The following is a 14728-nucleotide window of genomic DNA, read 5'->3' as shown; positions in this document are numbered from 1 at the left end:
CCTCGAACGACATGCCGGCTCCGCTGGCCAGGTATGGCAACGTTGCATGGACCGAGTCACCCAAAAGCACCATACATCCGCTCGGATGGACCCAGGTGTCGATCGGATCCCAGATCGATAAGCGCCACCGAAGCACTGACTTGCACTTCGCCAGCAATTTGCTCACCCTAGTTGCTTTTGTCAGGACAGACACGACGTCCCTCGCCGCAAATATAGGCTGGCATAATTCTACTCACCTGGGATCCCAGTCTTTGAACAAATCTTGCATCTCAGTGACTTGACCCGCCAGCGTAGAAGGTCCGTCTTCTGGCATGTCGTCTGGGACAAGTAGTACCATATTCAAAAGTTTCCGTTGTCGAAGTGCATACGTTACTACTGCTATAAGTCTGGGGACGACACAATGAGTCGAGGAGGTACTTACCGATATGTGCACCAGGGCCGTACCAATACGTCACAGCACGGTCATCCAAGAATGGCTTGAAGTCGGGATCTGTTCGAAGCTCGTCCCCATCTAGCAAAAGTCGATATGCCATATCTCCGGTATGGCGAGGGTGGTCTTGTTTACCCAAGATGAATGAACGACATCGAGAGTGGAGACCGTCGGCGCCAACGACAAGATCAGCCTGCCATACCTTCCCAGCCTTGGTTGTCACGAAAGCCACGTTGTTGTCATCGAATCGAACATCAGTGACCAAAGAATTAACATGCAGCTCGGCACCGAGCTCGGCCGCCCTGTCGAAGAGTGCCTTGTGCAGATCAGCCCGGTGTAGGTCGTAGAAAGGCGACCCATATTCCTTCTCCGCGGGGTCAAAGTCCATCGAGGAGATCAAATTTCCCTTCCAGTCCAGGATGTTGCAGGCGTCCGTCGTGCATATTCTAGACGGCTCGATTTTGTCGAAAACCCCCCATGATTGCAAGACTTTGCTGCTATTCGGCAAGACCTGAATCCCTGCCCCGACTTCTCCAATCTCGGGGGCTGACTCAAGGACTATAACATTGTGTCCAGAAAGACGCAAGGCGATAGCAGCACCTAGACCCCCAAGACCGGCCCCGACGATGACAATCTTCAGATATGTAAGTCTGCTGGGTTGGTATGGGGGGATCGATCACTTACATCTAGACCGGACATATTGACTTACTTTGGACGATCCAATAGTTAGTAGAGATGACTGGCTAGCACCTTCTGGAGATTCGTCCTCTGAGCAATGAAAGGCAGCTTATGCGTCGCAGGGGGTACTCCGCGTCCTTTACAAGTCTTCTCACTTCCTTCCCCTACCTTGGCGATCCAACAGGTCAATTGCCGACACCAGATGCTCTATCTAAGAAACCACAAGAGCACAGTCCCTGACGGCTTTTGGTCGCCTACATCATTTACCATAAGCCACCTACAAAAATCCAGCACTGCGGCCAAGGAGACTGGCAGATAAGGATCTATCTTCAAGAGTGGGGGAGGCTGACATATGATGTTCGGTATATAATGTCGGCTGGCACCACAAAAGTGGAGGTATACCCTTCGATGGCGGCTTGCAAGGCTGGATATCCGACGATTATTTCAAAACAACTCACCATGCACACGGCCAAGGCCAGACAAAATCCTTCCAACAGACCATCATAGGCCGAGGTCTTGAACGTTCTGAAATTTCGGAGGTTGATCGCAGTCCTTACAACTTGCAGCCGCCTTTGAGAGCCGTTCCAACTGAATTGCTTGATAAGTGGCGGGTACGGCTAAAGCCGCAGGTGCCTTGTCTCTTTCAACGCGGTTCTCCGGAATATTAACTTGTGTGTCCTCTCGTTAGAAAGCCCAAGCTCTGTGACCTGAACTCATTCACATCAAATCTACTTCGAAGACTTGGAAGAATTGTTTGAAAGTCCGATACATAAAAGGCCCCGGGCAGGGAAGACAATGCGGTGGCTAGTCATCAGATATGTCCCAGCCCGAAGTTCGGTCGATTTTCTTCAAGAGTGCTGGTAATTTGTCTCAAGGACAAGGCTGAAAGTTAACAGCTGCAGTCAATCCGGTAGTGATTATCTCCCAGTTAAGGACCCTCTTTGTCTGCACTCGCTTGCTCACTGCAAGATCAATCCCATAATCTGGGGTAGACAGGGGAACGAGGCCCGGTGAAGAATGGGGAAGGAAGATGTCGACGATAAACCGTGTGAGCATCAGAAGGACGAACTGGCCAATACCCAGGTTGTCCTAGGTGTCTCGCAGCTACTGATTGCGGCTATTAATGGACAAGCTGCAAATAGAGGAGAGGTCGTGCATCTCCTACCGCCGAGCCGTCCAGTAAGACGGTCGAAATGCTTATCTCTGAAGCATACCTATGTTTCCAGATAGGCTATCATGTATGATCGGAGGTCAAAGTCACTAAGCAATACCTGTTTGGCTTGTGTACTGCCATTGTTATGGTACAAGAACTGTCCCAATGCGACATTATGACTGCTTTTGACAACTTCCAATTTCCAAGATCAGCTTGACATCCTCTTGTCGCTTCTTCAGGCAGGAAGTCTTGAAAGAACCGCCTTTGCTTTTGACATTGGCTTGAATAGGTCTGAGGATCATGACGACACAGTCCTTTTTGACGCCGGAAGTATGGAGCGTTGCTTCGCGGGCGGCTGTGTATGCCATATGCCTCAGTGGTCTAACGCTTGCAGTAAGTCCAAACGTTTCTGATATCGATACGAAATTGGAAAATTCCTAATCTCCGAACAGGCCTATTACATCGTCCCATATGTCTCCAACAAAGGCAAGATGAATGATATACCCGGGCCACTGGTAGCCAAGTTCTCAAATTTTTGGAGTCTTTACTGGGCAAGGTGTGTTCTTATCCCGCCCTTGACAAACAGGGAAGAAAAAGGCTCAACGGTCTGATTGACAGGCAACATCAGCTCTCATGGGTTACACATGATCTTCACAAGAAACACGGGGACTTCGTGAGACTGGCGCCAGGCCATATCAGTATCGCACACCCAGACAGCATTAGAGTATGAGGATCATGTCCTGCGGTCTCCAGCTTGCCGGATATCTGTGTACGTTCTGACTTCGTTGTGTGTTTTCCAGGACGTCATGGGGCACGGCAACGGCTTCCTCAAGTCGGACTTTTATTATGCCTTTGACAATATCCAGTCCGGCATCTTCACGACTCGGGATCGCGCAGCCCATAGTAGAAAGAGGAAATATGTCTCTCACATGTTCAGCCCCAAAGCCATGGTCGGATTCGAACCTTACATGACCACGGCAATCGGAACGCTGGCACATCAAATGGGGTCTCTGATCGACACGGGTCATGCAGGAAGATACACCGCTCTCGGTACAACCAACCCTGAGATCAGGGCACTACAAAGAAAAGGAGAGGCAGCTATCGACGTTGCCCAATGGTCTGCTTTCCTTGCGTTTGATATTATTGGTGATCTGGTCAGTATCGATACCTCTCTCACATCCCATATCGTGTTACGGCACTGACACACTTTATTACCTTGTAGGCCTTTGGAGAACCGTTCGGATTCACGGCGCTTGGACAAGATACCAATGGTGGCATCAAGAAACTTCGGGACCGAGGAGAATGGTGCGCAACTGTTGGTCAAATGCCCTGGATCAAGAGTATGTCTCTTTTTCACCTTATTTTGGTACGGTGCTGATCACGCCGCCCCTCAGCATGGACACCATACTTTGTCTTTGACAGCTTCTTCACCAAAGGTCTTCAGGCGACCAAAGACCTCGCTGCCATTGGCATCGCCAAGGTGGAGAAACGCAAACTGGCCTCTCGAGATTCCTCCCGCCGCGACATCTTGTACTATCTCCTCTCCGCCAAAGACCCGGACACGGGCGGCGACCTCCCCGACCTCGAGGTCAAAGCCGAAGCGCTCACCCAGCTCATCGCGGGGTCCGACACGACGGGCAACACGATAACACACTTGATCGACATGCTCTGCCGCAATCCCACCGCACTCAGGACGCTCCAGGGGGAACTCGACGCGGCGTTCCCGGGCCCGCTGACCACTCCAGGCTTCGTGGCCATGTTTGAAGATTGCAAGGACCTCCCCTTCACCCAGGGCGTCATCAACGAGACCCTCCGGCTCCGGACGACCGTGTCGGTCGGTCTCCCTCGCGTGGTGCCCAAGGGTGGTGCCATGGTCTGCGGACGCTTCTTCGAAGAGGGCACCGTCCTCTCGACCCCCACCTACACCACCCACCGAGACACGAGAGTCTGGGGTCCCGACGCTTTGGAGTTCAAGCCCGAACGTTGGAGCAGACAGGGGGGTGCCGAGTTGGAAAAGGCTTTTCTGGGATTCTCCTATGGTCCTAGAGCTTGTATTGGAAGAAATGTGAGTCTTTCTTTTTCTCTTCTCCATTTGTGTGTGTGTATGGGTGTCTTGTCTTTCACCACACATAAACCCCCCTTGAACACTTTGTGTGGCCGGGTTTTTCTCTCCTTGCTCCGAAACACTCCCACAAACACACGTGCACGCGGCTCTCTCTCTCTCGCTCTCTCTCGAATCTTATGAATGCTGACGATGGAATTTCTTTGTTTGATGCGGAATGACAGGTCGCTTACATGGAACTCAAAAAGACGGTCGCCACTCTCTTCCGACTTTTCGAGTACAGACTTGTCCACCCGGACCGGGACTCTCATATCCGAGAAGGATTCCATCTAAAGTGCCAGGAGCTTGCTTGTTTTGTGCGCAGGAGGACATGAAGTGGGAGTTGTAGCAAATCAGATCAGATTTACCGGTTTGGAAACCCGCATATCTGTGACCTCAAGGTTGTTTTTGGTGTCTAGTATCAACGATGAAGAGACAACCAATCTGGACCGTCGTAGTGTATGGATCGAGTTCGATGGAATGAATACATACATACTCCGTATACGAGCGCATGATTAACAAAAGAAGCAAAGCATAGTAAATTGAGCATGTCTTTTGATTTTTTTTTCCCGGTTTTCTTTCTTCATGAAACTCAGTACAGGAGCATCTCACTTGTTTGGTTTCTCTCTATCCCCTTCCTCTTCTCTCATTGTTCTTGCGAGGAAGAAGGTGGTTTAGTTATTCCAAGCCTTTAGCCCTGAGTGAACTGGTCCGATTTGGGACGTTTTCTGAGCCTGTACTCCAACGACATCATTTTGGTGTGTAAAAAAAAGTCACAATCAATTTCTCTCCTTCATTTCGTTATCATTCTGTCACACACACTCTCTCTCCTATTGTCGTCTTATCGTTCTGCCTCATGATTTGTATCCTGAGAAACTAATCAAGTGTCAGTCTGTCCTTACGGCCAGGTTTAGACAGCGTAGTAATACTCAGTCAAACAATCCAGTGTCAATTGCTGATGCTAGATTCGGCCACCATCTTCTTGTTCATCCAGTCAATGACCAATTCGCGGCATGCCATTGCATCTTCGAGACTGTCGTGACCCTTGCGGCTTTTGCGCTGCACGTCGATGCCCAATTTGACCTTGCACAGGTTCTTCAACGACTTGCCGCCCTTGGTCTTGTCGGCGTCGGCGTCGTTGTTCATGGTCGACTCCAGAATGAACGAATCCACGACACGGTGGTGCAACCATCTGAGGTCGGAAAAGTCTCCGCGACCACCATGAACGACGACGATCGTGTCAGGTCCGACATACCTCCACAACATCTCGCGGGCTCGGTGTTTGCCAAGGACGCAGGTGCCTCGGCGGATGGCATTCTGAATGTCCCCTCGAGTGATGCCGGAATATCGCGTGCTGTAGTGCAGCATGGGCACTTGGGGCTGGACAAGATTGTCGACCAAGATGTTTCCGGTGAAGAAGTCCACGGCCGTGAGTCGGATGAGCTCGGATTCTCCGGCGACAGAGACACCCATCTCGCAGTCGAGAGCGATGGCGGTGACGGGGTTCAAGGGGTGGAAAAGCCCGTGCTGCTGCCGATGCTGGCCACCACGTCGTTTGTTACTGGATCGAGGGTCCATCGTTGTCTGCAATGTCTGGAGCTCAAGGCTGGGAGTTGGATAATGTTGCCAGTATTGTCGATTGGACAGGTCGTCGGTGAGTGGTGGCGTATGTTCTTGCCGTGTTACACAGCCTGGTTTGGATACATGCTTACCACAACAGGTAAAGATCTATTAATGTGAAGAAGTTCATGTGAGTCTGGCGGAATTACACACGATAAAGTTGAAGCAAAGACTGCTCAGAGAATCGAGAGAGGGTCGTTTACCTTGTTTCTGACTTGGCCTGGATGATATACACATCTAGGCTTCGGGGTGGTGGGCTTGGTTGACGATTCTCCTGGCTTGGTCGAAGGTTGAATCTCGTTTGTAGTGGGCCCTTGACCGTTTTGGTCCATGCCACCACTATTTGAAGGTGTGTTGGCTGACAGAGGCTTAGGAGTGGAGGGAGGTTGTTTTGCATGATGATGGCGATATCGGGTCATTCTTGCTGTTTCCTTGGTCAACACTCTTGATGTCTTTTGTGACGGAGTAGAGAATCGTGGATTTCTCACCTCTGCAAGTGACACATCTCGTTTTGGCCTCGATTTGCTCCTCGGAAAGAGGGTCGACGATGTAGCCTTGTTCCTTCAACTGATCTCTGCCATGGCACAATTGACGCAACATTCCTACATTGGCTGGGGTTTCCTGAATTGCTGTCCAGAGAATATCGCCCGACGGTGACTGCGCCATATTGTCTCCTCCTGTGATGGAAGACAGTCGATTTCAATTGCAGGCCCAACTGTCGATTCAATTGATAAATCTGAGAGAAAAGATAAGCGTTCGCTGGAAAGAGCCTTGTAGGGTGTCTCGATTCTTTCTGGCGACGAGAAAAATCAGATAACCGTTGGGTTGAAAAAGAAACCTTTACTGGCTGTCAACGAAAAGATCGTTTTCATATGAGAGCCTTGAGGGTTAACAAGGCGCGTAATTGTGGTAGTGAAGCTTATGGGTACGTGCTGTTCACTGTGTCCCGCCTCGCGGTCCCAGATCCTGGAAAGTGCAGTGAAAACGAAGTAATCGCTGACAGTCAGGGAGTGAATCTATCCAAGGTACAAGGCAGCAGATGTATGTTTCTCATGAAACAAAAAGGAACGACTTCTTTTTGTTTGTACGAATGAATCACTGTCAAGAATTCCCCCTTACGGCTATCTGCATGCGACGACGCCACGCTGTAAAACATCTTTGTTCATGATATCTCCTTCCAGCTTATGTGTTTTTCGACTGCAAGAACTCGGCGGCTTTTTGTCCTGCAATACGCCCAAAGACGACACACTCGAGCAGACTACTCCCTCCAAGTCTGTTTGCTCCATGAATGCCACCAGTCACCTCCCCAGCAGCCCAGAGACCTTTGATCGGATTTCCACTCGCATCCACCACCTGAGCGTCAGGAGTGAATAATACACCGCCCATTGTATAATGCACGACCGGTGTGACGAGGCCAACATATACTGTCGTCTCGGGCGTGGGGTTCTGCATGTTCCAGTTTCCGAAATTCGTCCTGCCGAAAGGGTCTGGATTCTTTCCCTGGACAGTGTCACAATATTCTCGGATACTTTTCATCGCCGGTTCTGGATTTGCTATGTCGGATAAGGTGGTTTTCTGCATAAGTCCTTTCCAGAGGTAAAAGTCGACGTGCGATTTCGTCGCTTGGTACGTCTTCTCGTCCAGCACGAGCAGGACGTCCCACTGCTTGATCGGGTCTGTGGACATGTCTGGTGCCTTGTCGAGTATGGCGTCAGTGACGACCTTTCTGGTCTGGAGTTCATCGACGAATCTTTTGCCACCTCTCAACAAGATGCCTCCTTCGCCTCTGAGTACTTCTGCAGCCAAGAATTTCGTCACTTTGAAAGAATCCTTGAGGTCGATAAACCCAGTCGGATGGACCTGGACTTGGTCCATGTCGAGAAGCTGGGCTCCAGCGGCTGTCAGAAGATCTGAGCTGCCAGGAAGTGCTTCGTTGGTTGAAGGGTATCCTTGCAAATCAGGACGATGTCTTGCCAGCAATCCCATAGAGTCTCCCGCAAATCCACCCGAAGCGAAAATGACGGGCCCTTGCAGCGTCTCGCTCTTCCCATCTCGAGAGACTTCGACCCCCACCACGCCCTCATCCCGGCCACTGAGGACCTTTGTCACCGTTGAGTTTGTTTCTATTTTGGCCAGATCGTTGGCTTGAAGCTGCTTGAGCAGAGTTGTTACAATGCTCGCCCCTGGTGGTGTTTGGCCGGCTCCACGATGAGTTCTAGGATGGCTGTGACCACCTAGTGCCGCTACCCGTGAGAGATCGATTCCCTTCTCATCAACAAGCCAATTGACGGCGGACGCGGATGATTTTGTCAAGGTCGATATCAGTCGCTGTCGGCTTTCTGTCACTGTACGCATCACGTCTGCACTGACCGACTTGACTGTGTCGGCGTGGAAACTTTCAACCGAGTCGGACGAGTCATTTTGGAAACGAGTAGGAACCCCATTTATCCCGCTTGATGCTTTGATGGAGTTTCCACCGGGCTTTTGCTGGCGTTCAAGGATCACCACGGGCACATTTTTGGAAACCAGCTCGGACGCGGCCGACAGGCCTGCCAGGCCAGATCCAACGACGATGACGCCCCCACGCCGAGCTGAGGTTGCCATGAAGCCTGTGTGAAAAATTCTGCCCACGAGTGGCCGATACAGCATGGAGAAGAAGAGAATAAAGAGGGAAAACGCAACTGTCGTAAGCCAGGGGCGCGAGGGCATTTGGCCCGTTGTTTATACTTGGCCAATGGAGGAAATCTGTGGGGTAGAAAAGAGGTTGGATCTCTGGCATGATGATGTCGGTAGTTATGGGACGGTAGGTTGAAAAAGTGCGTGTGTGGATGGCCCAGAGGTACTCGATGTTTTTGTTTTGTCAGAAATCAGACCACATTTCACGTGTTGGTAGAGACGAGTCACTCCACTTACTTTTTTGATCTGGCGGTGGGTCATTGGGTGTCTATGAGACCTCTAAATCTTGAACAGTGTACATTACGACTATAGTGAATATCTTGCTTCTCATGTCGTGTGTATTTTATCTATGTGTCCGCTCGAGGACGTGGAGGATGTTGGCTGTATGAATATACATTGTTGACCAAACTGCTGTTCTCGTTTTCATTTTCTCCTCAATTCCCGTGAAATGCCTCATCGTTTACCTAGTGCGACTGTCTTCAAAAATCTCTCTACCCCTGTTACCGTGGACAAAATCAATCCACATGATCGATTTCAGAAGGGTAAGAGCCTCTTCCCAGGTATCAACTTCTGCCTGTGAATAATATTCTTTATCGAAGTAAAGGGCAGTGCCTGACGAGGAGGATGAAGTCGTTTCCTGCTCAGGCACCACATGATAAAGCATCACAAGCCAGAACATGACTGGCTTGGGCGGCAAATGCTCACCCTCGGAACGACATTGACACAGTCGGACCAGAGTGACCTTGTAGAGCTCAATAAGTCGCTCGTAAGGGTGATCGAGATAACACCTGATCAGGAATAGGGTGGTGCAAAAGACCAAAAGAGCGACGCGGATAACTTCGTTGGGGAGATCCTTCTCCTCGTTGAAGGAGAGGTGAGTGAGTCGGTAGAGGATGGCTATCATCATCTCATTGTACATCTCCGGTGACATTTTCCGGTCTGTCTGGTAGGCCAAATTGCTGAGGCACGAAAAGGCATGGACATCCTTCCAACAATTTCGCAGCTTGGGATCCAGATTGTCGGTGAAGGCTCGAATCGTGGGTTCATATCTAATGTGGCGGCATCGCACTAACCCCCGGTCCGCTATGTAGCAGTCCCAATCAATCTCATCGTGAAGAAACAAGCTCGGTAGGAGTCCTGATCGTAGCGCTAGACTCAGGTCGGCCCTGATTTATCATATCAAACCGTAAGTTTAACAATACGCGAAAGGCGAAAAAGTAGCAATGAGTTCGGACGACAGAAATGGTTTGTTTGTGCTTCCCCTTAACCTACCTGCACACTTTGACCTGGACATTTGTATGTGTGTCCAGTTGCCTCAAGCCCCCTCGGAGATTGACGATCCTGCGGAGACCGTCGAGGTGAATTCGAGCAGTGGTGAGATCATTTCCAATCTCGGCGGCAGTAGCCAATGTGATGATGACCATAATGGTCGAGTCGCGACATACTTCGTCGCAGAGACCTCGTTCAAAGGCATCGATACGAGCTTGAAGAAGCCGCAACGTCTGGTCGTAGTGGAAAGCCGCCAAAGGGCTGGTCCGGTTACTGTTTGACATCCCATCGACGAAAGCGCGGACCGAAAACATCATCGAGTGAAGGCAACAGAGATCATTGATCATGTATGGAAACCATCCCCTTTGTACCGGGTGAACTTGGAGGCATATCTCGTAGGGATATATTCCAACTTTGTCCATATTTATCACTAGTGGAGAGTGAGAGTGATTTAGTATCACAACAGCAACAAGATCAGCCAGGTGTCGGATTTTTTCACATACGCTTTACCAATTCCTGTATCATTCCAGGTTCGATACCGGGAGGTAGTTCGGTAGCGGAAAAGGTTTCATCGATCATCGTCGGCCTGGGACTAGGAAGCCGAATAGTATTAGACCGCTTTGATGCACCTGGAGGAATGGCGCTCTTCTCCTCTTGGAGGCTTCGATCCGGATCTATCCAAGAACGCATAGATCGGGCTTTGCGGCGAACTTTCCAACGGGCTTTCGACGCATGGCTCACGGCGCCTTTGCGATCTTCCTCCGAGATTTGTTGGTCAGAGGTCTTGAGTATGAATCTAAGGCCTGCGGTGTCTAGAAGTAGATGTTGTCTCAGTAAAAAGAACTCATGTCACTCAACTTTTGGGATTGGACGGACTATTCCAAACGTACATTGAGTCTGGGCCATTGTAGGCCTTGACCGGTTGCAACCTGATCACGGCTACAGGTTCGCAGCGCATCGCCCCATCTTGAAGAAATGTTACAGGGTATCAACCGACAATGTGCAAAAGAGTAGGAACACTCTTGTCGCTGCTAGCCTCGGGACTTCGTGTACTGGCGATCGACAGCGCCACCCATCGACGAGCAAAAGGGAAGGACCCTGACTGGCACAGGAAAGACAGAAGTTGGCGGCCTCGTTTGCCTCCAAAAACTCCACTTGAACTATTGCCAAGACATCTCAGACTTCCTAATATAGTTTAGCTTGTTGACTCGGGAGTATTGTGCTTTGCAAAATTCCGTAAAAACCTTATTTTTTTGCAACATGCAAAACATTCAACAATCATAAAAGCGGTGAGAACACAACGCCATATTTCTCAACAACCACCCTATAATTTCATAAATATTATATGATAATCTTACTCCGGAGCAAATTCTCTATCCAAGTATCTAAATTTTACTATATAAAAAGGCGTGGTTGTGATGCCGTCACAGCCGAAGTTTGATCCTGCGGTAAAAGTGGCCGTGTCAATTGCACTTCGGGCAGGAGTGAAAGGCACAGCCATTGTAAAGGCTTAAGGGGTTTCCAATGCCTATATTTCCAAAGTTCGACGGGATCTACGCTATCAAGATATCGAAACAAATGATATAGCACCTGTTAAAGGTCGTCTAAAGTCAATTCATCATGCCGCAATGGAAGGACTTCGTGATTTTATGCTAGATTGGCCGACGGCGCGGCTGGATGAGTGCTGCGATTTTCTCCGCGATGAGTTTGGTATTAACGCTCATATATTAATAGTCTCCTGGGCACTTAACTCTATGAATGTCACGTACAAACGGGTAACCAGAGTTAACACCAGGCGAGACGATGAACTTGTCGCTTCCTATATAGCACAGATGGCCAATTACACCAGTAATTAGCTGGTAACACTTGATGAAAGCGCCGTAAACAATAGAACTATGGATAGAAAGTTTGGCTGGTCAGCCCGCAACACTCTATGCTGAGTGTAACTACCAGGTGGCCGATCTACCAGTTGGAGCATTTTACCTGCGATGATAACAGATGGGTGGCTCACTTATGAGGTCTATTAAGGCTCTTTTAACGCCGAACGATTCGAAACATTTCTCCAAGGAGTGCTTAACAAGATGAACCCCTTCCCAGGAGATCATTCTGTTTTGATCATGGACAATGTAACTATCCACTGATCTGATAGAGTTAAGCGAATGTGCGAGGAGCAGGGCGTCATTCTTGAGTACTTACCTCCATATACTCTAGAGCTCAATCCAATTAAGATGTTATTTCACGAGTTAAAGGAGTGAATGCGAAAGAATAGAGAACTAGGCTATTATTATGAGAATAGCTTTGATACCTTCATTTATCTAGTAATGACTAGTGTCTGTGAGGTCGAGATAGCTCATAATTACTTCCGCAGATGCGGCTATATTTAATGAGGCATAGTAACTAGTAGAGAATAGATAAAAAAAGAAGGGGCTATAGGTATCTTATCCTGTAATAATAAGCCTAGTCTATATACCTTAATCTGTCTATTCTTAAGGTTATGCAAATATAGCTACCACGTGATCACGCTAACTATAATTAGCTAAGCCATATGCCATAATAGATATAGTGTGAGATAGTAACACGCAAAATAATTCTAACACCACACCGAGTTATGTAATAAGCCCTCATTAACTGCTATTCCCTGACGATATAACACTTACCGGACGTCCATTTATACTATCATTAAAACTGTCTCCACTTGTTATAGCTAAACGCGCAAATTCCTTGAGGTTATTGCGGATTTTAGTCACAAAACCAGCCGGAACAGTCATAGCCTTTCAATGTTTATCTGTATATATTCGTAGATTAGAGAAGCCCCATCTATGATCCGCAACAGAGAGCTTAATCTCTAGTAACTTGGACGCATGAATAGGATATTTAGTCGCTAGCTAATTAAAGTACTCCTACATGTTCTGATTATCGTCACTCTCTCGTTGTGGAGGGCTTAATCGAGGCCTAGTGACGGCGGCAGCAGCGGCGGCTGTCAACAGCGGAGGTTGATAGATGTGTGCGGGAGGTTATGCCAGGTAACTCGTCAACGAGATTCCTCCAATATTAAGCACGAACGGATGTATATAGTTTGGCGGGTAAATAGGCGGAGGTTAATGCATAGCATTATAGCGTTTCTCGTTCCTGTTCCGTTCTGAGAGAAGGGCCACCATGATCGCGTCTGGCACCTGGTCAGCCGTCACACTAGGAGCCTTCTTTGCAATCATATCGCTTTAACGCTAAACTAATGGCGTGAATAGAGGAAAATGCTGTCCTCCATGATCAACGTATAGACGAGAGTAATTCTTGCAATTCTTTAACTTGCAATAATGTCTCTTTGAGATATCAAGGAAGCTTACTCCGACGGCGGCCTCTTTTTGTGCCTGGAGTTATTTTTCTTCTCGCTGTTGTTATGTTGCGAAGATTACCTTACCCTTTAACCTTTTATTCCTAGCCTTTTCCTTGCGATAGCGACGTGTTTAGGTTAAGTCAAGATGACGGCTTAAGGAGACATTATCATGAGATAATGACGATGTCAAAACGTCCTCACTAAATGAGCCATGTTAACTAGTTAGTTGACGTCGTTTTGGCTTCTCAACAATCGAGTATACTAGTGCCAAATGCGCACTAAGTTTAGTCCTACTTTTACGGCCATCTTTTCGAGCATGATGAAGCTCCCACCACTTTTGATAGGCCTTCTCAAAGTGTTCCTAAGTCTTTATAGTCAAGGAATAAAGCTTTTTATTACCTTGTTTAATTGTGAACTCGCCCCCGAAGATAGGGAGACATAATTCATGAGTCTTTCGATTGTAGTCGTTATATTGATACTTAAGTTAACCTTTATACTTAAGGAGTGTGTTGACAATATTAAAACCCCGACATAATACTTCCGTACTAAGGATCTTAACCTTCTTAATAAAGATTTCTATGGCGATATCATAGAAAAGTTTATTAATCTTAAATACTAATTCAATAGAGTCCGTATTAGTTAGGCTTAAGTCATTCTCCGCGGTATGCGGCGAAGTATTTGATTGATAACCAGGTTACGCCGACAGAGGGGCTTGCATTAATGTCTCCCCCTTCTCTTTATCGTTTTCTCTAGCATTACTAGATATAGACGAGACTTTATCATCCTCATTAAGAAGATTTAACGCTTCCTATGCTTACGACATAATGTCCTCCTCAATACTTAGTCTCGGCGGCAACTCTGGCGACTCTGATGACTCTGGCAGGTCAGGACTAGCCGTTCGAGAGGGACGAGGGCTTAGAGACACAGCGCGACGCTTTGAACTTGCCCTATTAGCCCTTGTTGCAAGGCTATCGCTGTTGCTTTTGCGCTTCATGCGAGCGTTGCGAGTAACAAGGGTCTCGCGGAGTGATTGAGAGGCCAATGACTCCTGGAGTCGACGGGATGGAGTTATTGTGCGCCTTGTACGATTCGACATCATGTTTGTATGTAGTTACGATATATTGCAGTAAATTACAGTGCTATCTAGGGCTATTGCGGCTGCAGGATGAGTTTGTTGATACAGGCCATATGGCGGTGTGCAGATTTCATACAACTTGCAAAAAAATAAGGTTTTTACGGAATTTTGCAAAGCACAATATCTCAATCCTCGACATGTCTGTCTCTGTTGTTGTCTCACAAGGTATTGCAATACCACTCTCGCACATATCACTAATCACCGAGAATCTAACAAGATGAACGGGATCTATGCAATGAAACTGCATACTCTCGGAGATGGCGTATCCTCCGGAGTTCAACTTAAGCTCCTGAGGTCCGGTGCGGCGGGTGCCCCTTGAGATGTTTAAAAGG

General features: G+C 48.3%; 4 protein-coding genes across 4 annotated transcripts; 1 reads left to right on the top strand and 3 right to left on the bottom strand.

The window, feature by feature from the left end:
* Positions 1–2561: 2561 nt before the first annotated feature.
* On the top strand, positions 2562–4697 carry PV06_00644 (uncharacterized protein; the record flags this gene model as incomplete). The annotated part of the gene is made up of 7 exons (XM_016401168.1): positions 2562–2654; positions 2714–2817; positions 2880–2985; positions 3062–3415; positions 3484–3601; positions 3656–4326; positions 4548–4697. The coding sequence occupies 7 exons, from the start codon at positions 2562–2564 to the stop codon at positions 4695–4697; spliced, it is 1596 nt and encodes a 531-aa protein (XP_016268221.1).
* Positions 4698–5310: 613 nt separating this feature from the next.
* PV06_00643 (uncharacterized protein) lies at positions 5311–6850 on the bottom strand (the record flags this gene model as incomplete). Its single annotated transcript, XM_016401167.1, has 3 exons — positions 6471–6850; positions 6186–6406; positions 5311–6090 (listed from the first exon to the last, which is right to left on the bottom strand). The coding sequence occupies exons 1-3, from the start codon at positions 6646–6648 to the stop codon at positions 5311–5313; spliced, it is 1179 nt and encodes a 392-aa protein (XP_016268220.1). The 5' UTR covers positions 6649–6850.
* On the bottom strand, positions 6837–8771 carry PV06_00642 (uncharacterized protein). The gene has a single exon (XM_016401166.1). It carries the CDS (start codon positions 8689–8691, stop codon positions 7165–7167), a length of 1527 nt encoding a protein of 508 aa, XP_016268219.1. The 5' UTR covers positions 8692–8771; the 3' UTR covers positions 6837–7164.
* A 209-nt stretch (positions 8772–8980) lies between these two features.
* On the bottom strand, positions 8981–11021 carry PV06_00641 (uncharacterized protein). The gene is made up of 4 exons (XM_016401165.1): positions 10818–11021; positions 10431–10739; positions 9931–10357; positions 8981–9824 (listed from the first exon to the last, which is right to left on the bottom strand). Exons 1-4 carry the CDS (start codon positions 10831–10833, stop codon positions 9119–9121), a joined length of 1458 nt encoding a protein of 485 aa, XP_016268218.1. The 5' UTR covers positions 10834–11021; the 3' UTR covers positions 8981–9118.
* Between the last annotated feature and the right edge of the window lie 3707 nt (positions 11022–14728).

This window comes from Exophiala oligosperma, assembly GCF_000835515.1.
Source record: "Exophiala oligosperma strain CBS 72588 unplaced genomic scaffold supercont1.1, whole genome shotgun sequence".
In the NCBI taxonomy this organism is placed as follows: domain Eukaryota; kingdom Fungi; phylum Ascomycota; class Eurotiomycetes; order Chaetothyriales; family Herpotrichiellaceae; genus Exophiala; species Exophiala oligosperma.
Note: the sequence above shows the minus strand (reverse complement) of the source record. Positions and strands in the feature narration are given on the sequence as shown.

What these genes read in the sequence shown, in the direction of transcription:
- PV06_00642 (XM_016401166.1), bottom strand. Translation starts at nt 8,691, where the DNA reads ATGCCCTCGCGCCCCTGGCTTACGACAGTTGCGTTTTCCCTCTTTATT.
- PV06_00641 (XM_016401165.1), bottom strand. An exon ending in GATACAGGAATTGGTAAAGC is followed by an intron (nt 10,358 to 10,430) that starts GTATGTGAAAAA and finishes ACTCTCCACTAG; the next exon opens with TGATAAATATGGACAAAGTT. An exon ending in GTCCAGGTCAAAGTGTGCAG is followed by an intron (nt 9,825 to 9,930) that starts GTAGGTTAAGGG and finishes ATGATAAATCAG; the next exon opens with GGCCGACCTGAGTCTAGCGC.